At 40.3% G+C, this 25,211-nt stretch overlaps 1 protein-coding gene across 1 annotated transcript; it reads left to right on the top strand.

Annotated features, from left to right (window-relative positions):
• The first annotated feature begins 3,028 nt into the window (after window positions 1-3,028).
• On the top strand, window positions 3,029-24,211 carry htr3b (5-hydroxytryptamine (serotonin) receptor 3B). The gene is made up of 9 exons (XM_063038313.1): window positions 3,029-3,132; window positions 10,629-10,786; window positions 12,364-12,408; window positions 13,368-13,477; window positions 14,607-14,776; window positions 17,954-18,111; window positions 18,862-19,072; window positions 21,820-22,014; window positions 22,259-24,211. Exons 1-9 carry the CDS (start codon window positions 3,096-3,098, stop codon window positions 22,531-22,533), a joined length of 1,359 nt encoding a protein of 452 aa, XP_062894383.1. The 5' UTR covers window positions 3,029-3,095; the 3' UTR covers window positions 22,534-24,211.
• The last annotated feature ends 1,000 nt before the right edge of the window (window positions 24,212-25,211 follow it).

Here is a 25,211-nt window from a genome sequence, read left to right as displayed (position 1 = left end):
TTGCAAGGGACAAAATTGGTCCTCTAGAAGACCAGAATGATAATCCATGTACAGAGCCAAAACAGATGGGGGAAATCTCAAATGAATTCTTTGTATCTGTATTTTCTCTGAAGATGGACACAGAGTCTATAGAAGAGAGGCAAAGTTGCAACAATTTCATGGACCCTGTATGGATTACAGAGGAGGAGGTGTTTGCTACCCTGAGGCACACCTGGGTGGATAAGTCCCCCAGGGCCTGACAAGGTGTTCCCTCAGGCCCTCTGGGAGGAAAGTGCAGAAATTGCCAGGGCTCTAGCAGAGATATTTAAATCATCCTCAGTGACAGGGGAGGTTCCAGAGGATTGGAGGATAGCCATTGTTGTTCCACTGTCTTAAAAAGACTCTAAACAGAAACCAGGAAATATACTGGATACATAAGTATTTGGATAGACATGGACTGATTAGGGATAGTCAGCATGGATTCACGTGTGATAGGTCATGTCTAACCAATCTTATAGAGTTTTTCAAGGAATTTACCAGTAAAGTGGATGGAGGCAAGGCTGTAGATGTTGTCTACATGGACTTTAGTAAGGCATTTGACAAAGTGTTGCATGGGAGGTTTATCAAAAAGGTCCAGTCACTCGGCATTCAGGATGAGGTAGTAAATTGGATTAGACATTGGCTTTGTGGGAGAAGCCAGGGAGTAATAGTAGATGGTTGCCTCTCTGACTGGTTTCCTGTGACTAGTGGAGTGTCACAGGTATTGGTGCTGAGTCCTTTGTTGTTTGTCATCTATATTAATGATCTGGATGATAATGTGGCTAACTGGGTCAGCAACTTTGCGGGTGACACCAAGATTGGGGGTGTAGTGGACAATGAGGAAGGCGATCAGAGGGATCTGGATCAGCTGAAAAAATCGGATGAAAAATGGCAGATGGAATTTAATGCAGAGAAGTTCGAGATTTTGCACTTCAGTATGACCAACCAGGATAGGTCTTACACAGGGTACTGAGAAGTGTGGTAGACAACAAAGGGATCTGGAAATACAGGTCCATAATTCATTGAAAGTGGTGTCTTGGGTAGGTAGGGTCATAGAGAAATCTTTTGGTACGTTAGCCTTCATAAATCAATGTATTGTGTACAGGAGATGGGATGTTATGTTGAAGTTGTATAAGACATTGGTGAGGCCTAATTTGGAGTATTGTGAGCAGTTTTGGTCACCTACCTACAGGAAAAATGTAAACAAGGTAAAAAGAGTACAGATTAAATTTACAAGGATGTTGCTGGGTCTGGAGGACTTGAGTTATAAGGAAAGGTTGAATAAGTTTGGACTGTTTTCTTTAGAACGTAGAAGATTGAGCGGAGATTTGATAGAGGTATGCAAAATTATGAGGGGTATAGATAGGGAAAATGCAAGCAGGCTTTTTCCACTGGTGGTTTGTGGGTCATGGATTAAGGGTGATGAAAAGTTTTAGGGGAACATGAGGGGAAACTTTCACTCACAGGGTCCTGAGAGTGTGGAATGAGCTACCAGTACAAATGGTGTATGCAAGCTCGATTTCAACGTTTAAGAGAAGTTTCAATAGGTACATGGATGGTAAGGGTATGGAGGGCTATGGTCCCAGTGCAAGTCGGTGGAAGTAGGCAGTTAAATGGTTCAGCACAGACTAGATGGGCTGAAGGGCTTGTTTCTGTTCTGTACTTCTGATGCACTATCAATTACTCCAAAAGACTGGAAGTAGAGTAAATACTGAAAGGCTTTTATTAACAGTAAATGGTCCAACGTCCACATGCTGAGTATCTGCCCTGGACTGAGGGAGAAGCAGTGGCGCAATCGCCTTTATTCAGGGGTCTGTGGGAGGAGCCACAAGAGCAGACAGCAGAGGGGCGTGTCCAGGCAGGTAACCCAGTTACAACGTATATATATGGTTTACCACAACTTCTAAATCTCATTGATTTCCTGCAGTTGCTGAAGTGGACCCATTAATAAAATCTGATTATTAATGATGAACTCTACTTTCTAAGAAGTTTGCGTAGATTCAGCATATCACCAAATCCTTTGTCAAACTTCTATTGATGCACAGTGGAGAGTATTCATACTGGTCGCATCATGGCCTGGTACAGAAACACCAACACCCAGGAATGGAAAAGACTACAGAAAGTAGTGGATACAGCCCAGTCCTTCACAGGTAAAGCCCTCCATTCACAGGGAGTGCAACCACGTAACACACCATCCATCATCAAGGATCCCCACCATGCTATCTTCTCGCTACTACCATTGGGCAAGAGGTACAGGAGTCTTAGGTTCCACATTGGCAGGTTCAGGAACAGTTATTACCCTCCAACCATCAACCGATACGGATCATTTCAATCCCCGCTACTCTGACCTGATTTTACAACCTATCGACACCCCACTTTCAAGGACTCTTTACAATTCATGTTCTTAGTATTTTTTAATATTTGCACAATTTGTCTTCTTTTGTACATTGGTTATTTGTCAATCTTTGTTTATGTATAGATTTTGTATTTGTTAATTTTCCTGTAAATGCCTGTATGAAAATGAATCCCAAGGTAGCACATACTATACATGTACTTTAATAATAAATTCTACTTTAACTTCGAAAATGCTTTCTTGTTTGAGGACAAAATTAAAAATAAAACAGATATTATCAATGATTACTGATAAGGATCTGGTCCTGCTAAATTTAGCTATACAGTACTGTAGCAGAGACAGCAGTGGAAAGCATTATGCATTTACACATTCACTCAGTATAGCTATCACAAGCCCCAGGAGATTCATTCCCATTAAACCTTTATCCATTTCGCTCTTCTCAACCTGCAGTCAAATCAAATTCCAATCCACAGTCAGAAAACTGCAGCCCAATTACGTTCTTTTCAGGAAATAATTTTTAGCTTGGACCTGTTGAATCAAGATATCAGAGAGCTCATTATCACAGGAGACAAAGTGATGAGGTTTACATGGGATTAATTCACCAGGCTGCTATTTAAAGTTGGGAAACATTACAGAGATTAGAATTGCCAAATAAATTTCACTCAGTTCACTGTGATCGAGATAAAGCAGCAAAGATTCAAAGCCCAAGTTCTCCTGGAAGGAAATGCCACTACCTCTGTTTCTGTTCTGCCTGATTTCAGGTAAGCACTTGTGGAGAAATATTTCCACTCTTTTTATCTCTGAACTTTCTAACTAAATGTGCATATTAAAAGGCTGAATGTTGAACTAAAATGCTACTTGGAAACTGTGGCTGGCTGACTACATCACTGTGATTATAACAAGGCTTTTGACATTCAAGATGTTTATCAGTAAAGTTACTACTTGGCATTAAAGTGTAAAACAGAACTTGAAACATTTTTGAGCTTAAATGTATTTGATAATATAGTGAGATGTTCTGAGTACAAGTGATTCTTCAGACACTGGAAATCCAGAGTAACACACACAAAATGCTGGAGGAACTCAGCAGGTCAGGCAGCATCTATGGAAAGGAATACAGAATCAACGTTTCGGGCTGAGACCCTTCATCAGGACTAGATGGTCTGAGAATGTTTTTGCTCTCTTAGCTGAATAGATAAGAAGTATAATATTTTGCATTAGTTAAGTGTAAAATTTAGTAAATAAAGCCTTCATTGTACTTATATTTTAGCCCACGTCCATACTTCAACCTCCAAGTTTATTTTGTTGCATGCTGCACCAACACTCCTAATACTTGTAAATGTATATGGCGTATAAATTTAATTCTTTTTATGTGGTTCTATTGTCCACCCATTAGCAGAAGAAATTATCTTGAAGAAGTTCACCATAATTTTTTTGTAGTCTCTTCAAGGTTATAGGTCTGGGAGCTCGGAAATTACCTCATTTGGAAAGAAATAACCTTTATCAATTCATAATTGAAATGGATTAATAGCTGCGAAAAAAGCACAAACACTTGGAGTCAATCTCTTCATCCTATTAGAAGTTAGTGTGGGAACTTAACTCCTTGTTGCATATAAATAACTAGAAGTGTTGCAGTAATTATTCTATATCCAGTGACGTATTCCTACTACATCTACAAGATGTTACAACCCAAGCTTTGCTTTTTAATCACTGGTTTATTCATCTCACCTCTCACAATTTCTTTCCAGCCTTGGTTCTTTGGCCAAGTTTCTCCATACTGAGATGTGAGGAACTTCCTTCTCCTTTAATGGACTATTTCAATAACGTATTGAATTAGTGTGTGTAATCTGAATAGTTTCAATACCACCGAGTCGTATTTTGCTCTTCACTAGGATTATGTATCCAGTTTGAAAAACAGGTTGGAGTGCTGAATCTTTGATCCAGTTCCTGCCCTGCGGCATTTAAAATGTTTGAGTAAATAGCGGCAACAAAGATTTTTCTTTACAAACTCTCACCTCTTCTAATTTAAATGCAACTGTGAAAACTCTTCTTCCCTTTCCCTATTTTATCAAATCAATTATAACAATTGCCCATCTAAATCAAGCTTAAACCACATTAGATACATTTCTCCTTCTTATGTACTGAATCCTTCTTATGTTGGAACCTATTGACCAACTCATCATTTTGCAGATCTCAATCACTGTGAACTATATTGAGAGACATGTAGGATGGGAGTGTATGACAGGGATAGGCAGCTGGGATTAAGCAAATCCTTTGGGGAGTACAAGAGATTTAGGAATTCACAACAGGGAAATCAGGAGAGCAAAAAAGACAACATGAAATAACTCTGGCAGATAGGATAAAGGAGAGTCCTAAGAGATACAAGTATTTTAAGAACAAAGCAGTAATTATGGAGAAAAGATGTCCCCTTAAGGATTGATGCAGTTGTCTATGTGTGGAGGCACAAGAGATTGGTGAAATCTTAACGAACATTTCTCACCTGTACTTACTGTGACAAAGGCCATGCAAGCTAAGGAATTAAAGGAACTGAATAGTGATGTGCCAGAATATATCCACATTGCAAAAAAGGAGATGCTGAAAGTCTGAGAAGGGGACAAATGCCCAGGTCCTGACCAGACATATTCTAGGACATTGTGGGAAGCTAAGAGAGAAATTGCAGATGTATTTACATCTTCGCTAACCCCAAATGAGTTACTAGAAGACAGGGGGTGGCCATTGTTTTCCCTTTCTTCAAGGAAGGCTGCAAGGACAAGGCAGACAACTACAGGCCGCAATAAACTTAACATCAGTGGTGAAAAATTGACTGCCTGGGATTCTGAAGGGCACGATCAGCCAGCATTTGGGAAGGCAAGGACTGATTTGACATGTTCAGCACATCTTTGTGCATAGGGAATCGTGTCTCACAAATTTGATTGAGTTTTTTGAAGAGATGACCAAGAGGATTGATGAGGGCTGTGTGATTTAAATGGTTGACATGGACTTCAGCAAGACTTTTGACAAGGTCCACAGTGTAGGATAGACTGGAAGGTTAGATCACATGAAATCAAGGGTGAGCTGGCTAATTGGATACAAACCTGTCTTGGTGGAAGGGGGCAGAGGAGCATTGTTTTTCAGAGTGGAGGTCTGGACTAGTAATCGATATTAGTGCAAGGTCCTCTGTTTGTCATTTATGTTTATGTCTCCCATCCACTACATAATGTACTGGGTGGGCACAGGAGTACATTCAGCCAGAGACTCATTCCACCGAGATGCAACACAGAGCGTTATAGGAAGTCATTCCTGCCTGTGGCCATCAAACTTTACAACTCCTCCCTTGGAGGGTCAGACACCCTGAGCCAATAGGCTGGTCCTGGACTTATTTCATAATTTCCTGGCATAATTTACATATTACTATTTAACTATTTATGGTTCTATTACTATTTATTATTTATGGTGCAACTGTAACGAAAACCAATTTCCCCCGGGATCAATAAAGTATGACTATGACTAACAATTTGGATGCCAACATTGTTAACATGATTAATAAGTTTGTAGAAGACACCAAAACTGGTGATATACTGGACAATGAAGGGGGTTAATTAGATTTACATGAGGATCTAGACCAACTGAGGAAGCAGGCCAGAGAATGGCAAAAAGAATTTAACTTGGACGAGCGTGAGGTGTTGCACTTTGGTAAGTTAAACCAGGACAGCACTTCGACAGCAAATGGTGAAGTTCAAGAAAGGGTTGTCGAACAGAAGGGCTTAGTGGTACAGGAATATATTCCCCTGAAAGTGGAGACAAAAACTTTGGCAAGCTTGCCTTCATCAGTCATGGGATTAAGTTCAAGAACTGAGAGGTCAGAGGGGAGTGGTCAATGGCATTTAATCTGTCTGGATGTCTGTGACCAGTAGTGTCCCACAGGCATCCAGACTGCGACCTCTGCTGTTTGTGATATGTATATATGAATGACATGGATGAAAACGTAGATGGGTAGGTTGTTAAGTCTGCAGTTGATACTGAAAGATTGGTGGAGTTGTGGGTCATGTAGAAGATTGGCAAAAGATGCAGCACGATAGAGATCAGTTGCAGATACGGGCAGAAAAATGGCAGATGGAGTTTAACCCAGATAAATGTGAGGTGTTGCACTTTAAAAAATCGACTGTAAAGAGACAGTTAGTGGCAAGACTCTTAACAATGTTGATGTACATATGGATTTTGGGGTCCAAGTCCATAGCTCCCTGAAAATACCTACATAGGTAGACGGGGTGGTAAAGAAGGCATAGGACATACTTGCCTATATTAGTTGAGGAACTGAGTGCTGGAAGTTATGTTACAGCTTCATAAAGCTCTAGTTCAGCCACATTTGGAATATTGCATTCATTTCTAGTTGCCCCATTACAGAAAAGATGTTGAGGCTTTGGAGATGCTGCAGAAGAGGTTTGCCAGGATGCTGCTGGATTAGAGGGCATGTGCTATAAGGGGACGTTGGACAACCTTGGGTTGTTTTCTCTGGGGCGTCAAAGGCTGAAGGGAGATCTGATAGTAGTTTACAAGATTATGAGCGGCATAGACAGAGTAGGCAGACAATATCTTTTGTTTTTCCCGGGATTGAAATGTCTAATACCAGAAGGCATGTATTTAAGGTGAGAGGGTTAAATTCAAATGAGATATGCAGGAAAAGTTCTATACACAGATTAGGAGAATGGACAAAGAAATGACAGATGGAATAAAATGTTGGGAAGTGTAGGTCATGCATTTTGGTAGAAGAAATGAAAGGGTTGACTATTTTCTAAATTGAGACAAAATACAAAAAACCGAGGTGCAAAGGGACTTGGGAGTCCTTGTGCAGGATTTCTTGAAGGCTAATTTACAGCTTCGAACAGTGGTGAGGAAGGCCAATGCAATATTAGCATTCATTTCAAGAGGACCAGAATATAAAAACAAGAGTATAATGTTGAGACGTTGGCACTGGTAGGGCCTCACTTGGAGTATTGTGAGCAGGTTTGGGCCCTTTATCTTCAAAAAGATGTGCTGAAACTGGAAAGGGTTCAAAGGAGGTTCACGAAAATGATTCCAGGATTGAATGGCTTGTCGCAAGAATCTTCCCAGGACTGGAGGCCTTGAGTTATAAGAAGAGATGGATTGTCACAGTCTTTCTCCCAGGGAGTCCAAAACTAGCGGGAATAGAGGGGAAAGACTTAAAAGAGGCCCGAGGGGCAAATTTTTCATGGAGAATGGTGGGTATATAGAACAAGCTGCCAGAGGAAGTGGTAGAGGTGGCTATAAGAACAATGTTTAAAAGACATTCAGCCAAATACATGATGGGGAAATGGGATCTCCAAGAGGACCACAACCTTGCTATGATTTGGAGACGTGCATGCCTCAATGACCTAGAGAGCTATGTTGGCTGGAGTCAAGGCCTTATGCTTTGGCCCTTGGTAGGGTCACCCATGCCAAACAGGTCAAAGGGCAGAGGCCAGACTAAGAGTGGTTCACCAGTCCTTCAGGTTTGAGGGTTCAGCTCAGGGCCAACAACTCTGACTGAGCAAACACAAAATTGTTATGGAAGCAGCAATGAAGGATCCTTCTACACCTGTGTGTGATGGTCCAAGGACAGACAGAGATGGAGGACCTTCACTGCTGCCCTAATTGGCAGAGGCATAATGGATAGCAATGTAAGGGGAAATGGGACTAACTCATGGGGAAAACCTGGTCAGCACAGACAAGTTGGGCTAAAGGGCTTGTTTCCATGATGTATAACTTTATGGCTATCCAAAGTACATCACAGATATGGAATGTCCAAAAATGGAATGATGCCTGAAGGCTCAGTTCCCATTTTACTGTTTATTTTGAAAACCTTAAACACTTCAGGAGCAATTTTATCATAACACTTCTTATACAGAATATCAGAAAACTGCAAAGTGACCTCCCTTGATTGTACAGCCCATTGGCACGTGTTTGGAAAATTGAGCCTTATACACTCAGTTCCCACTTTGTTAGGTACACCTGTATACCTGTTTGTTAATGCAAATATCTAATCATCCAATCATGTGACAGCAACTCAATGCCCAAAAGTATGCAGACATGGTCAAGAGGTTCAGTTGTTACTCAGACCAAACATCAGAATGGGGAAGAAATGTGATCTAAGTGACTTTGACTGTGGAGTGATTGTTGTTGACAGATGGGGTGGTTTGAGTGTCTTAGAAAATGCTGATTTCCTGAGATTTTCGTGCCCAACAGCCTCTAGAGTTTACAGAGTGGTGTGAAAAGCAAAAAACATCCAGTTCTATAGTTGAAAATGCTTTGTTAATGAGTGAGGTCAGAGGAGAATGGCCAGACTGGTTCAAACTGACAGGAAGGCGACAGTAACTCAAATAACCACACATGACAACAGTGGTGTGCAGAAGAGCATCTCTGAAAGAGTGAGCGGAAGACCACGTACACTCGATGGCCACGTGATTGGGTACAGGAGGTATCTAATAAAGTGGGCACTGAGTGTAATTCTTCTTTCGTGTTTGCCTGGAAGATAATGCATGAGATTTTTGAAACAGGTGCTACTCATGCACCAATATAACTATTTACAGGTGAATGTTACAAAACAAAGAGAATTGAAGGTTAAGAGAAAACTGCCTTTCCATATTATCCCTCCCTCCCTTAGCGTTGACAAATTCTACACAGTCCTACAGCTCAATAATCTGAGCATTAATTACCAAGTGGAAAATTTCCACAGGGATCGTTTGCAAGGTAAATGCCTTTTCCGAAAGAGGCCTTTAGAGACATAATTACTTTGGAAATCAGACTCTTAACACACAGCCATTAACAAGCCATTGTGCTATGGGAATAAGCACTGAAAATTGATTTTGAATGAGATGGCCCCTAAAATGGGCATCTAATACAAGGATTATGTCATTACCATCAACAGACATAATTAACATGATCACAAATGAAGCTAGCAAGATCATCTAAAGAGTTGAAAATAAAATTTATTACTGCAACAAAAAGAAATATCAACTTCTGTTGGTGATACAGGCAGGGAAAGTTGATCAATAGTGCTAAATGTTCCATATAATAGCAGCAGATATTATGCATTGTTTCCATGATTCAGTTTCATTTAATTTTGTAAATGGAGACAATATGTTTCTGCCGCTATTTAGAGCTGCATACTAGGGTTGAATTTCTAAGCGTATTTGTCAGTTCTCTTCTGTACATAAAATCCATCCATAGCAATCAAGTCTTGCTGGCTGGTCTGTAATAATGCTGTCTGAAGAATGTCTATTGAGTTTCACTCGACTGTTCTTCCCCAGTATTCCTGCAGATTTGGTGAAGGGCATGTGGATGATGTAGTCAACCCATCGGAATTAACTGAGAGTAATTACATTCAGTGGCTACCTTATTAGTTACCTGTGCGTAATAAAGTGGCCACTGAATGGGTGTTAGTGGTTTTCTGCTGCTATTGAATCCACTTTGTAGTTCAACATCTGCGTTCAGAGATACTCTTTTGCATACCACTGTTTTAATATGTTATTTGAGTTACAGTCACCTTCCTTGATTAAAGGACGTCCATTTAGAACAGAGATGCAGTGAAATTACTTTAGTCAGAGGGTGGTAAATCTGTGGAATTTGTTGCTACACGCGGCTGTGGAGGCCATGTCATTGGGTGCATTTAAGGCAGAGGTAGATAGGTTCTTGATTAGCCAGGGTTTCAAAGGGTATGGGGAGAAGGCAGGGGAGTAGGGATGTCTGGAAGAATTGGATCAACCCATGACTGAATGGCGGAGCAGACTCGATGGGCCAAATGGCCTACTTCTGCTCCTATATCCTATGGTCTTATGGCCATTCTCTTCTGACTTCTCTCATTAACAGCTGCTCACTGGATATTTTTTGTTTTTCACACCATTCGCTGTTAACTCTAGAGACTGTTGTGGGTGAAAATCCCTGGAGATCAGCAGTTTCTGAGATACTCAAACCACCCTTTCTGGCACCAACAACCATTCCATGGTCAAAGTCACTCAGATCACATTTCTTCCCCATTCTGATATTTGGTCTGAACAACAAGTGAACCTCTGCATGCTGTTATGCATTGAACTGCTGCCACACGATTGGCTGGTTAGATACTTGCATTAATGAGCAGGTGCACAGGTATACCTAATAAAGTGGCCACTGATTGTATATGGGTTACGTGTTTTTGATAAAGTGGAATTCCTATCACCCCAAGAGTTCTATGGGTAATTATTGAAATCTGTTCTGTTATTTTTAGGAAATGTCGGTTACAGTACATCAGTTCAGAATTCAACCGTACATCAGTTAATGGAGGCTCTACTGTGGGACTATGACAAAGGAGTCCGACCAGTTAAAGACTGGACCCAGCCCACAACCATTTATATTGACTTCATTCTTCATGCTGTGCTAGATGTGGTAAACTATTCACATAAAAATACATATTTGTACAACTGGATTTACTTTTAATTAATCTATCATCACAAATACAGTAAGAATATTGTAAAGATCTGTACAATATATAAGGCTGTATGTGAGAAGATGTGAAGATGTCTTTTTAGAACAGAGATGAGGAGGAGTTTCTTTAGCCAGAGGGTGGTGAATCTGTGGAATTTATTGTCATAGGTGGCTGTGGAGGCCAAGTTTTTGGGTATATTTAAAGTGGTGGTTGATAGGTTCTTGATAAGAAATTGATAAGTTCTTCGTTGGTGGTTGATAAATGTTACAAGGAGAAGGCAAGAGAATTGGGTTGAGAGGTATATTAAATCAGCTATGGTGGGCCCAATTCTGCTCCGATGCCTTATGGTCATATGGCCTCATGTCTTATGAAGATTGGGTGAGAAATCTAGGGCTTATCTCTTTGGAGCAAATGAGGATGAGAGGAGACTTGATTGAGGTTTACAAGGTGATAAGATGCATAGATCGAGTGGATACCCTGCGACCTTTTAACCAGGGTGGAAATGGCTAATATCAAGGGACATAATTTTAAGGTGATTGGAGGAAAGTATAGGAGGGATGTCAAGGGTAGGTTTTTTACACAGAGAGTGGTGAGTATGTGGCAGGGGCAGATACATTACGGGCAGATACACTAAGAAGCGCTTAGATAGGCACATAAATAATAGAAAAGTGGAGGGCTATGTGGGAAGGAAGGGCTAGATTGATCATAGAGTAGGTTAAAAGGTTGACACAATATTGTGGGCCAAACAGCCTGTACTGTACTGGAGTGTCCTATGTTCTATGCTTCATGTTCTATTTATTGGATCCTTACTTACAATCACTTTTTGGCCAATGAAGTATTTTTGATAAGATGTCACAGCCAAAGTGTGGTGTAATGACATCAGCACCAGACTCTGAGGCGAGTAATCCCGGGTTCGAATCCTGCCGGCTCCTTGCACGGTTTCCATCCATGCTGGGTTGAGCGTTGAGCTAGCAACTCGGCCTTGTAAAAAATAGACAAAATGCTTAAGAAACAGCAAGGTTGCCGCCCGATGCGCCACAAGCTGCGGAGGGGAATAACATAATAGATAAGTACTTAACAACAGCAATATTAAAATAACCACATAATCAGCTTTAGCATTGTTGGTTGAGGGTTAAGTATTGATCAGGGCACGAGGGAAAACTGCACTGTCTTTATGAGAAGTTTATGTGAAAGTGGGTTGATCTTTGCTGACAAGTGGTAGCCTGAAGTTGAAACTGTTACCCAGTTCATAAGACCATAAGACATAGGAGCAGAATTAGGCTGGTCACCCTTCGAGTTCAGCTCTGGGATGGTCAGATTAGACTTCTTTTTGCCTTTGTGTACAGCATAGGGTTAATGTCTCAATTACAAAGCCCTGATAAAGCTAGCATATACACAACAATTTTAGCCTGGGAAGCTAAAAAAGAGTTTGTCTAATGTTCACATGTACTGTATGCTTACACTTCTGCATAAAAATATATTTTTAATATGCATTGTCTTTGCTCTTCACAAAAGTTCTTTCATTATTCCCTTTCAGGATGGTCAAAACCAAAAACTGACGACAAGTGTCTGGTACCGACAGGTAAGCATTCAATCAAATATTTTCAATCTGTCTAGCATTATCAGCTTCCCACGAACACTCACAGATCCAAAGGTAAACAACAGGAATTCTGCAGATGCTGGAAATTCAAGCAACATACATCAAAGTTGCTGGTGAACGCAGCAGGCCAAGCAGCATCTATAGGAAGAGGCGCAGTCGACGTTTCAGGCCGAGACCCTTCGTCGACTGCGCCTCTTCCTATAGATGCTGCTTGGCCTGCTGCGTTCACCAGCAACTTTGATGTATGTTGCAGATCCAAAGGTAATCAGTTCATTTTAGCAACAGCACCCTGGATATCAGCGCAGGACAGACAACGATCTAACATCACCTCCAGAGATCAGACGCAGGGAAGACAACCCTTGAACAAACCTAACCGGGTTGCGGTGTCAGTGAACTGGGTTCAATTCCCTCTGCTGTCTGTAAGGAGTTTGAACGTTCTCCCTGTGACCGTGTGGGTTTCCTCCGGGTGCTCCAGTTTCCTCCCACAGTCCAAAGATGTACCAATTGATAGGTTAATTGGTCAATGTAAATTGTTGCCTGATTAGGCTGGGGTTAAATTGGGGATTGCTGGGTGGTGTGGCCTGAAGGGCCGAGAGGGCCTATTCTGTGCTGTTTCTCAATCAATCAATCAATAAGTAAATAAATAAATATATATATAAATAAACAAATTGCCCAACTCTGGAATGGACAGAAAAATAAAAGTTCACACATGTTCATATTGAAGGCAGAGCCTAAGGGGCTTATAATTACTCTCACTCCTACCTGTTATATTTACCAATTCCACCTCTTCCCTCTCATCTGTACAAGCCTGAATTTGAACACAGTTGGTATCCTCGTCAACAACATTCTATTCCCAATTTTCTGATCTCATACGGTTTATTCTAAAGAACAACCATATCAAACGCGCATGCTCACACAGCCCTCTCTCATTCTTACTGCAGCTATGGATGGACGAGCACCTGGTATGGAATGCATCAAATTTTGATGGGATCAATGAAATTTCTCTGCCTGTTGACGCAATCTGGATCCCTGACATAATCATTCAAGAATTGTAAGCAACTGGCATGACGCATGTTTTCTGAGAAAATTTCAACTTTTCACCAAATAAATTTGTTTATTATCCAAAGGAATGACCTGCACATCTTCCCAGAAACTCTCAAAGCACTAAACAGACACAAATGAAGCACATTGTATTTGTACCAGAGGGGCATCATGTTTGTACTTGTAGGAAATAGTGCAAAGCAAGTTCCTGCAAATACCATAAATACCAATCTATTTTAATATTAAGTATAATATTAGAAGTTATATAATATCCGATATTCAATGGTTCTATTTAATGTCAGAGAATGTATACAAGATACAACCTGAAATTCTTACTCTCAGCAGACACCCTCAAAACAGAAGAAAAACCCCAAAGCACAAATGACAGGAAAAAAAACATAAGAACCCCAAACCCCCTGCCCCCTCCCACACACAAGCAGCAGCAAAGCAGCGTCAACCCTTCCCCCACGTATTGTAGCAGAAAACATCAGCACCCCCACCACCCACCATGTAAGCAACAGCAAAGCCCCAAAGAGAGAGAGACCATGGTCTACAGTCTATCAAAAAACTAACTGTTCATCCCAACAGTTTGACGTCGCACAGGCTCTCTCTCTCTCTCTGTCTCTCTCTCTCTCACTAACAAGGGAACCTTGTTTAATGTCCCATCTGAAAGTATTTAGATATCAGTTGTTGCAGTACTTGCTAGGTAATATACTGAAGTTTGGTATGGTTAGACGACTGTGACATGTCTGGAGCTTCGCCATGACTGATGGGATATAGCCCCCACAAGCTGGGAGTCTACAGTCCAAATGACGCTCAGAGCATTCAATGCATCTCAATCACAAACCCACTTCATTTATCTCTATGTATTCTCAAAGCCCTTTAACTTGCTAATAAATTCTAAACTTCATGAGGGTGAAAGTCTGGATCTATTTTTTCCTCGGCAATGTAGATTTCAGTGAGGGCTGCATTGCTTAAGAAGCCACCCATGTTGTAAATTTAATTTCACCTCACAGGCACAGCCTTGGATTACTTTACTCACTCTGTGTGTTCCGATCTTGTTAACAATCTGAATTTTCACTTATAAGTTTTTTTTGTTAACTTGGTGATAAATGAATTTCGTTATTTTCCTCTTACAGTATCGATGTCGGCAAATCACCTTATTTGCCCTATGTATACGTGAATGCCTCTGGTGCTGTTAAAAACTACAAGCCAATGCAGGTTGTCTCTGCCTGCAACCTGGACATCTATGCCTTTCCGTTTGACAAACAGAACTGCACCTTCACGTTCTGCAGCTGGCTGCACACAGGTGGGCAGAGAAAAGTACCTTACAATCATACAGGAGTTCAACATAGGAAACAGTCAAGACCAATACTCAGAAAACTGGAGCAATGCTCCAAGTCGGGCAGAACCTATGGAGAGAAATGGTTAATTGACATTTCACATCAAAGCCTTTCATCTGTTCAAATGAAAGGTCTCAACCTGAAACGTCAACTGTACATTTCCCTTCATAGATGCTGCCTGACCTGCTGTGTTGCTCCAGTTTCCAGCATCCATAACCTCCTGCCCCTTTAAAACATCAACAGGGCCATTATTGGGCAAAACGCAGCAGTGAGAGGTGCTACAAACTCCAAACTTGGAAAGCTCACTTCAACTGGTTATTTTGTTCTATTACCCCGTAATCTCTCCCAGCGCATTGCAAACCTTCCCTTCAGTTCTTTTCTTCCTTTATCTGTATCTCAGAATCCATTTACCTCTGATGATTCCCATTGGTGATGAAAGCTCAGCAAACTGAAATATTAACTATCTTTCACTCTCAATCAAATGAACATTTTCCATCCTCAGTTTGGGGACATAATAACATTAGGAAAGGTCTGTGATAGAGTAGGTAGACAGGAGAAATTACATGACTGTCAAGAGGATCACTGAGGTCTCCCTCCCCCTTTATTTATGACATTTAGCAGGAGTGTTACAGACAAGGGGCATGTAGAAGCATTGTTGAGGATCCCTACCACCCATCCCGCAATCTCCTTGACCCACTACCATCAGGAAGGAGGTACAGGAGCATCAGGATTAGAACTGCCAGACTGGGTAACAGCTTCTTCCCTCAGGCTGTGAGACTAATCAATACTCTGCCACCACCAAGGTCTCGTCACTAGACAGCGAGCTGTTCACTGCTTACTACTGCTGCACACTATATGCACTTTGAACTATATTTTATTAACTTGTTTGTAGTAATATTTAGTTTTATGTGCCCAGTCCTGAAGAAGGACCTCAGCCCAAAATATTGGGCTGAAACTTCTCGGGCAAGAGCTACGGGAGCTTTAGGTCCCACACCACCAGGTCCAGGAATAGTTCACAACCATGAGGCTCCTTAATTGGTGTTGGTAACTTCACTCACCACAACTCTGAACCGATTCCACAATCTGCAGGTTCACTTCCAAGGACTCTACAACTCGTGTTCTCAATGCCATTTTTTCATTTGCACAGTTGGCCTTCTTTCGTACATTGGTTATTTGTCAATCTTCGTTTATTTATAGCTTTTCAATAAATTGTATTGTATTTCTTTATTTTGTACATGCCTGCAAGAAAATGAATCTCAAGGTGGTATATGGTCACACGTAGGTGCTTTGATAATAAATTTACTTTGACTGTTGCCTTTGACTTTTCCTGGCAGTGTCCTTTCCTCATATCAAACACACCACCAAGAAAAATGTGTGGCCCTTTTTGCGAATTATGCACTTACATTGTAATTTGGATTTTGTTACAACATAAGTACCTTGGATGCTAAGTGGCAAAGACAAGGTAATGGAGACTACTTTTACAGAACTGGACATAGAAAACTGATCAGAAAATAATTTTTAATGTGAATGTCTGAAGGGATGGAAATTATATTATGTAGGACACATGAGAACAGATAGATGACCACAAAATCAATGCTTAAATGGGGATTATTTGATGCAGAAAGTTTATCTGCTTTCCCTTGTCTCTCTACATTTTACTGTAAGCAGTTAGTATTTCAGACAACGTAAATTCAGTTCAGCATGATATCCCTTCACCTGAATATCATCAGTTTGGAGAAGAATTTTTTATAACAAATCATGTAGAGAAATTCATTATTTGTCCTTTGTACCAAGAAATAAACTGAAATGCTTTGAACTCTTCTAATATTTAATTCTATTGACAGCAATAAAACTGAATTTCAGAAGTGGAGGTCAAAGCGCATTTAATGATTTCCACTCCATTTTGTTTTAGACCACAAAAGAAATCCATTCTACATCTGTGCTGCCTGTCTCAGGGAACTATTTACAGAATCCCATTGTCTGGTGGTATCCCCCCTCCCCCTACCAGCCACCCATTTCTTCTCCTGCCTTTTATTTATTTTTCCACTTCCCTTTTAAAAGCATAACTCTCTCCATAGTTTTACAGTTTATTCTGCATTTTTATTGTTCTCAATGCACTGTGTAATGATTTGGTCTGTATGAACAGTGTTCAACACAAGCTTTTCACCGATTGTGGTACATATGCAAAAAGTACATTACAATTCCAAAACAACAACACACACAAAATGCTGGAGGAACTCAGCAGGCCAGGCAGAATCTATGGAAAAAAGTAAGGTCGACTGTACTTTTTTACTTTCTTCCATAAATGCTGACAACCTGTTGCTCGGATTTCCAGCATCTACAGATTTTTTCTTGTTTCCAATTCCAATACCACTTTTTCCTATAGTACTTTCAAAGTTCTAATTCTGATTAGAACACTGCATAAAAGAATCTTCCTAACCTCTCAAAATTTCTTACCTTTTAATTTATTAAATCTCTAACCTGTGGAAATTAGAATTTTGCTACTTTATCTTTTTAAAATCTTTTTATAATGTTCAATTCCCTCACAGACATAAAGGATTCAATAAGATAGAGAAATTGTTTCCACTTGTGAAGGGGACTTCAAAGTAGCACTTTCCAAAACATATGATAAACACAAGAGATTCTACTGATGCTGGAAATCCAAGCAACACGCACAAAATGCTGGAGGAACTCAGAAGGCCAGGCAGCGTCTATGGTAATGAATAAACAGTCGATGTTTCAGGCTCCTGCCAATAGACTCCCTGGGAAATTCAAGAGAGAGTTTCTACTCAAAGTGGAGTTATTTCCAAGTTTTAACCATTAAAAAGAAACATGGACACCTTCAAGGGGAAGCTAAATAAACACAGACAAGAGAAGGTAACAAACGGAAGTGCTAATGGGATGAGATCAAGTAGGTGGGAGGAGACTAGAGTAACGAATAAGCAACCATTTAAAATCAGTTGAGCCATGCTTCAGATTTTAAATTCACTTAAAACTCTTCTCTAATGAATAAACCTTCCCTAATGAATTAACTGCCTGTAGGGTAATTCAGGATGGATATTAGTGTTATTATCCAATGAACAAATAATAAAAATATTGCAATATCAAGTAATCTTGCCACTGTGCTCTCTCCTTTGTTGCAGTAAATGATGTCACCCTCAAGTTTTGGAGAAGTTTTGATGAGATTGAGAATGATACTAGGGCATTTTTAGGTGACGGTGAGTGGGAGCTCCTCTCTGTCCCTTCCAAATATGAAAGGATACACGACAAAGGCAAAGATTATGCGCAAATTCAGTTTAATGTAAGTGGATCACTGAGATCACCTTAAGTTTGCAGGGTTAATGAATGCTGACAATTGATGAGCAAACACATATCATTCTCATTTTTGCAAAACATTTTTACACCAAAATATTCCCAATGTATCAAAGAATATAAAAACGAGAAAAATCATGAATACAACAGCACAAGAAAAGGCATAAGCTAATGCCCTTATATTATGCCATGAGATTTGGTTGCATATGAATATACATGACTTCTTTATTAATTATTAAGTCATTATTATATACTGTGTTTACATATGTTATATATATACACAACTTATGATTTATAGTTTTTTGTGTATTGCACAAAAAACATATTTCAGGACATATGCCAGTGATATTAAACCTGATTCTGATGAGCATAAGGTGCTGAGATCACTCTAAATCTTTTTGAATGATGTAGAAGGCATATACAAGTTCCTATTTCCAATTGACTTCTAGATGATAGTCCCAGTAAGATTGCACCTTATATCAATTTTGAAATATTAAGCCGCAGTGGAGTAAAAGATAATCTGTCCAATTCTGACTCCACCCACCCTTCTCTCCCCCACAGTCTTTTATTGGAATGTTTTGTGTGTATGTGGGGGGGGGGTTTATTGATTGAGTGGGAGTTGATTCTCTGGCCTATTGGGCAATGGGAAAGCCATTCAGCATATTTCTCCCATCTCCACCCTACAATAACGAACAGGGCTGTGAAAATAACTAGAATGTAACAACTGTTTGCTTTACAGATTGTAATAAGACGAAGACCTCTGCTTTATGTAGTCAGTCTGTTGTTGCCCAGCATATTTCTGATGCTGGTAGATGTGACCAGCTACTTCCTGCCTCCAAGCAGCAGTGGCAGAATAACTTTCAAATCCAGCATCCTGCTTGGATACACGGTGTTCCGAATGAACCTAGACGATGAACTACCCATTACTGCTCTGCGCACCCCACTCATTGGTAATGTGCTTTTTTAACAACATATATGGTATCTATTGAACCACTGAATATTTAATACCAACTGATGAGTTGGAAATGTACAAGAGAGAAAGAAAATTTACTCATGAGACAGAATCTAGACCATAAGTCCATAAGATATAGGAGCAGAATTAGGCCATTTGGCCCATCAAGTCTGCTCTGCCATTTGATTTATTTTCCATCTCAATCCCATTCTCCTGCCTTCTCCCTGTATCCTTTAACATCTTTACTAATCAAGAACCCATCAACTTCTGCTTTAAATATACCCAATGACTAGCCTCCACAGCACTATAGATTCACTACCCTCTGGCTAAAGAAATTTCTCCTCATTTCTGTTTTAAAGGGATGTCCTTGTATTCTGAGGCTGCGCCCTCTGATCTTAAACTACTCTGCTGTTATGAACATCCTCTCCAGATCCACTCTATCTAGGCCTTTCAGTATTCAATAGGTTTCAATGAGATCCCCCCTCATTCTTCTAAACTCCAGCGAGTACCAGCACAGAGCCATCAAATGCCCCTAAATACATCAGCCCTTTTATTCCTGGAATCATTCTCGTGAACCTACTCTGGACCCTCTCCAATATCAGCACGTCCTTTCTCAGATAAGGGGCCCAAAACTGCTGACAGTACTCTGAATGTGGTCTGACCAATACCTTATAAAGCCTCAGTATTACAACCTATTCAAACTACAGCAACTTCTCCCGATAACAGCAGAGTAACTTCTCTAAAAATACAGTCACAGGAGGACAGCTGCCCAAAGCTTTTGTGTACAAAGGCACTCTCAGTTACCAACAGCTGTGTGATCATAACTTTCACTGACAGGAGCATTACCTAGTCATCCCAATGTGACCTAACTATTTACCTTGCCTATATATTGTGCATAGCATTAACAGTGGGACGGAAGTGAACCAAGGATGATAGCTACAATCGGAAGGACCGTGCTCTGTCTTATATCTTGGCTGAAATTCACTTATAATGATGTGATGAAAATGAGAGGGTGAAACTCTGATAAAGGCACTCAGCAGGTCTGGAAAGAGACTGAATTAATGGAGATCACTTTAACCCAGTGAAAATGGGTGGGCTTGAACGTGGATAACATAAACATTTCAAAAATGATACCAAGTTGCCTCAGACTTCTCATGATTAGTTTTAATGAATGTAAGATTGAGAAGACAACTAATCCGCTGCCAGGAAGTGAATTGGTATAGTACTTAAGGCTATGTGGCTTTGTTTCAAGAAGATTGTACAGTACTTATTTTTAGAGATACTGATTGGGCTTCGCAGGCCCTGGGATCGCTGCTGAGAAGAAAGAGGTTTAAAGGACTTGATCCCGAGGGATTTATTTACTGATAGATATCCACCCCACACCCTCCGCTCCTCCAGCTTAACTGTGAAGCCCCTAATTACTTGCCTGCTACTTTACCATGCTTTTATTATTCCCTAAACGACAGTCGCACTTCTCCACCCAATTTTCTCTCTCTCTGTCTGTCTCTCTCCTTCTCTCTCAATCTCACCCTCTTTCTCCCAGTCAACCTCTTGTCCTAAATTCAGATTGGAACAAGTTAGCTTCAACCATACGGAGAAAGGGAATAGGGTTATCATTGACAAAGGCATAATTTTATAGAGTCATAGAGTGCTCTGGCCCAGAAACAGGTTCTTCAGCCCATCTATTCCATGCCTACCCAATAGTCTGCCTAGTCCCATCTACCTGTACCCGGACTATATCCCTCCAACCCCTATCTAAACGAAAACTGGGGAACTGCTTTGTTGAGCACCTCCACTCCATTCGCCAAATGTGGAGCTTCCTGGTGGCCCAACACTTTAATTCCAATTCCCATTCCTGTTCTGACATGCCTCCTCTTGTGCCAGGATGTGGCTACACTCAGTTTGGAAGAACAACACCTTATATTCTGTCTGGGTAGCTTCCAACCTGATGGTGTGAATATCGATTTCTCTTTGCGGGTAAAAGATATTTCCCTCTCCCTCCCCTCTTCTTCTATTCCTCACTCTGGCCTCTTACCTCTTCCCACCTGCCTATCACCTCTCCCTGGTCTCTGCCCCTCCTCCTTCCTTTTCTCCTATTATCCACTCTCCTCCCCTCCCCCACCCAAATCAGGTTCCTTCTCCAGCCCTTTACCTGCCCCATCCACCTGGTTTCACCAATCACTATCTAGCTACCCACCTTCCCCCCTCCCCACATTTTTACTCTGGTATCTTCCTCCTTCATTTCCCGGTCCTGATGAAGGGCCTCGGCCCGAAACGACGACTGTTTATTTATTTCATGGATGCTGCCTGATCTGCTGAGTTCCTCCAGCATTTTGTGTGCATTGCTTTTTATGATCCCATCTGCTTGCGATGCCACCTTCAACGAATTATGGATCTGTATTCCCAGGTCCTTTTGAACGCACAGAGCCCTTCCACTCACCACCTTACTCTGATTTGTACTCCCATGTCATCAGCCAGTATAGTAATTTTGAATTGTAGTCATCGTACTGTTGGAAATGTGGTAACTGACTTGCAAGCCCCATGCCAACAAGGCAATACAGTAACCTACTAAGAAATAATGATTAAGAAATAAATAATGGCTGGGATATGATGGCTAACATCCCTGCCCCTCTTTGTATTCAGAATGGTATGTGATGTGTATGCGTATAGAACAGGGAAACAGGTTGTTAGATTTAAGTGTAAATTTGTCAAGTTCATCATCATTTTTGATCTGCTCTTCCCTAGGAGTGTTCTTCGCCGTCTGTATAGCTCTGCTTGTGATCAGTTTAGCTGAATCAATCCTCATAGTACAGCTCCTGAATGTGAACAGGGAGGCAGAACCAGAGAGCTCGGTCTCAATGGACAGCTCTACAAAGCAGAGCACCACTGACAGTCTGTGCGCATCTCTGAAGGTGAAAGAGGAAACCTGTGACGATGGAGGTGAGAACATTCTGAATCTTATTTCACTTCCATTTTCCATATTAATTGCCAACAGTTATACCATTCTTCTCCACAAAGTCAAAGGCTGCAGCATTCCTAAACTTCAATTGAACATTTCAGAAATGACATCAATAGATCTTAGTTATTCAGACAAATAAGTTAAAATGTACTATATTTTAGCCATGCTGTGTAGAACTGTCGTCCTCAACACTGATATAAGTACTTTTATGTTTCCTCAATGAAGTTTCTGAGAGTGACCCTCAACAAGAGGAAGAGAAATTTCTCAACAAAGATGCCCAAGACTACCTGACCCAGAGGTTACCAATGAAAAAGATACAAGAGGAGATATCTTCAATCAAACTCTGCCTTCACCAGCTAGATGGCGCCAGCAACCACAAGAATGAATGGTTGGCGTTCTGTTACAGATTGGATCGGGTCCTCTTCCTTGTATATTTGGTGACCTTTGGGGTTTATACCGTTACCATGACCACCCTCTGGCTGATGTGGAGTTACCCTTAGCATTGTACTATCAGGTTACTCTTAACACCCACAATGCCCCACCCCAAACCTTTTAGTAAAACTTGGGCTGTCTCTGGTTTAGGAAATTAAAATAGCTTAGTGAACTAGATCAGTAGATTTTTCTCCCCAACAAGATGGTATCAAGTCTAAGATTTGCTCTGAAAATAAGGAACATGTTTGTACCCTTTTGGGGATCAATCAGAATGGTACAACACGCTGAATATTTTTCTGCAGTGTTAAACAATAATATTGCTTCTTCATTGTCATCTGTGAAGTCCATTTGCTGTCCCTCATAGATGTTCCTAACTCCAGTACTTCTCAGCCATGGAACACAAACAAATTCTCCCAAATTTAAAACATTACAGGCTGTGCAAGCAGCCCCTAAGTTTAGATCCCTGACACCTAAACTGGCTAAATTTTGCAGCATATAATCTGCATTGTTTTTTCGTTCAACTGTCTTCTATTTAAGCAGTTAACCATATTATCATGGAAAAATCCCTAAATGCTTTCCAAGCTATGACAGAACATTTAGCATGTTGAGATAATCATTTATTGAATGCCATAACATTGCCGAGTATGAAATAGGATGCTTCTAGAAGAGTTTCATATTCAAATCAAATAAATTCAAAGCTACTTAGGAAGTTTTTTCCACTATTATCTTCTTAAAAATGGTTCTGATTCTGAATGAAAATAAATACAAACCCTGTAAATTCACTATGATCTTGATAATATATTAATTAAGAAGAGTTGACTGTCTTAACCCATGATATTTTTGGTCATTTCTATTGAATGTCAGAATGCAAATTAACCAAAATGCCACACTTTACCCTAACATAGAGTGTTCCAATAAACTTTCTACTGAAGTCAAGCACATGAAACAAGTGCCCAATTTGCTTATCTCAGTTTGCCAATGATGGATTATCAGAAAACTTGGATTTTTGTGGTAGCTAAGTGAAATGTTACGAAGTGTTTTTTTACAGTGATCTCAATTGACATTGAGTCTGTAATATGTATCTGTGATCAAAAGCTTGGTCAAAATGGCAGACTTCCAAAATCTTAAAAGAGGTGAAAAATGGTGTGAATTTTGGAGTGAAGTGCTCGACCTTAAGTTTGAAATACATGAAAATACAGTTGCCTATTGTTAGATTAACATTACTCCCAAAATGCTTTACCATTCTGTTTTTAATTAGAGTCTGCATCAATATAACACTGAAAGATGTAGCTAATAATAATGTCCAGGTGACTATCAATCCATAGGAATATCCAGTTTGGAGAGACTACTCTGTTGGGACACTTTGGTACATTGTGTTATCGAGTGTATTAGACATAGAGTAAATAAACAGTTAATGTTCAATAATCACTCAGTAGAATGTCACAGCTAAAACATCACTAAACATCCTGAGACAGTTCATGAGAGTGTTACTACAAAAGTTATGACTCTAAGCCACAAAAGCATTGCCAAAGAGCTGAATTTTTGAAAGTGTATTCACTAGGAAATGGATTAATAGAGGAAGAGGAAAGGAACAGCATAACTTTTGAAATCAGACTTGGGTAACTCCAATAGAGAATCTTTTTTTTTTGTAATTTGTTTGAGTCAGAACCTTAGAGTAAACAGTATTTTTTAGAATCTCAGATGTGAGCAATTCAATGGAATTTCTCCCTGTTGGGTACTAAAGAAGGAACAATATGAAGGACCCTTTGGAATGGCGAATCAGGTGCAGATGAAATCAAAACTTAATCTGATGGAGCAGTTTGGAAGGTAGAAAAGTAAAAAAGGTTTCAAATCAGAGTTGCTCTAACTACTCTTCTGACTCTGCACCCTGAAGAAGTGACTCTGGATACCTTATGTGGGCAAGTTAGCTCCTGGGAGCCTTGTTGTTGTGGTGATAAATTTGCCTTAAATTGTTACCCTGTGCTCACAGGGATGAAATGTTATTTCTTGTAACGGCAGTTCTGCATGTATATGCTCACCCTTATGAAAACTGTGAGATCCTGAGGAGACTGTATATAAACAACATAATAAACATACTATTCTGAAATATATAGAACTGTTCTTCTGACTTCTATTTATGAAATATAAGTGTAGGGTGGAATTCTATTTTTGTGTAACACCAGCACTGGCTGAAGAGGCAACATATATCAGAACACAGGGAACAGTCAATGCCAGATTCTGGTTTTAAAAGACTGCAGCTTCAAAGAGAAGGAAGAGATCTAGGAAGCCAATCACTCCCTTGTTTTGAAATATTTGAGATAAATAGACTTGGAGGTGATGCCATTCTTAGCAAAACAAGGGACAGAAAGAAAGGCAAGCAATTATGTGGAACTATTCCCCAAATCAGGAACTTTGTGTGATAGAATTTCCAATCAATGGTAAACTTTTGAATGTAGTTACTATTGTGGTATGTGAAACAAGTAATACGTGTAAAAACAATTTATTAATAACCAGATAAACATTTTAGTGATGTTGATTATTGAGAGAACTTCCTGGTTCTTCTTCAAAATAGCCCCACCAGATCTTTTTCCACCTTTCTGGGAGGGAGATGGAGTCTATTTTAGATCGTTCGGTCACTTCCTTCACAATGCACTGGAAAGTGATCCAATGCACCGCACAGAGTAACATTGCAGGAAGGTGGTGAAGAGTGGAAGGATGGTTTGTTCTCACTGCGGACAGAAACAGA

The sequence above is a fragment of the Mobula hypostoma genome, chromosome X2 (genome assembly GCF_963921235.1).
Source record: "Mobula hypostoma chromosome X2, sMobHyp1.1, whole genome shotgun sequence".
Classification (NCBI taxonomy): domain Eukaryota; kingdom Metazoa; phylum Chordata; class Chondrichthyes; order Myliobatiformes; family Myliobatidae; genus Mobula; species Mobula hypostoma.
The sequence above is the reverse complement of the archived record's forward strand: the minus strand, read 5'-3'. Positions and strand labels throughout refer to the sequence as shown.

Bases quoted from the DNA above. Each gene is read 5' to 3' on its own strand.
- htr3b (XM_063038313.1), top strand. From the start codon at position 3,096: ATGCCACTACCTCTGTTTCTGTTCTGCCTGATTTCAG. The intron at 3,133-10,628 runs GTAAGCACTTGT...TGTTATTTTTAG, and splicing joins TCTGTTCTGCCTGATTTCAG to GAAATGTCGGTTACAGTACA. The intron at 12,409-13,367 runs GTAAGCATTCAA...TTCTTACTGCAG, and splicing joins CAAGTGTCTGGTACCGACAG to CTATGGATGGACGAGCACCT.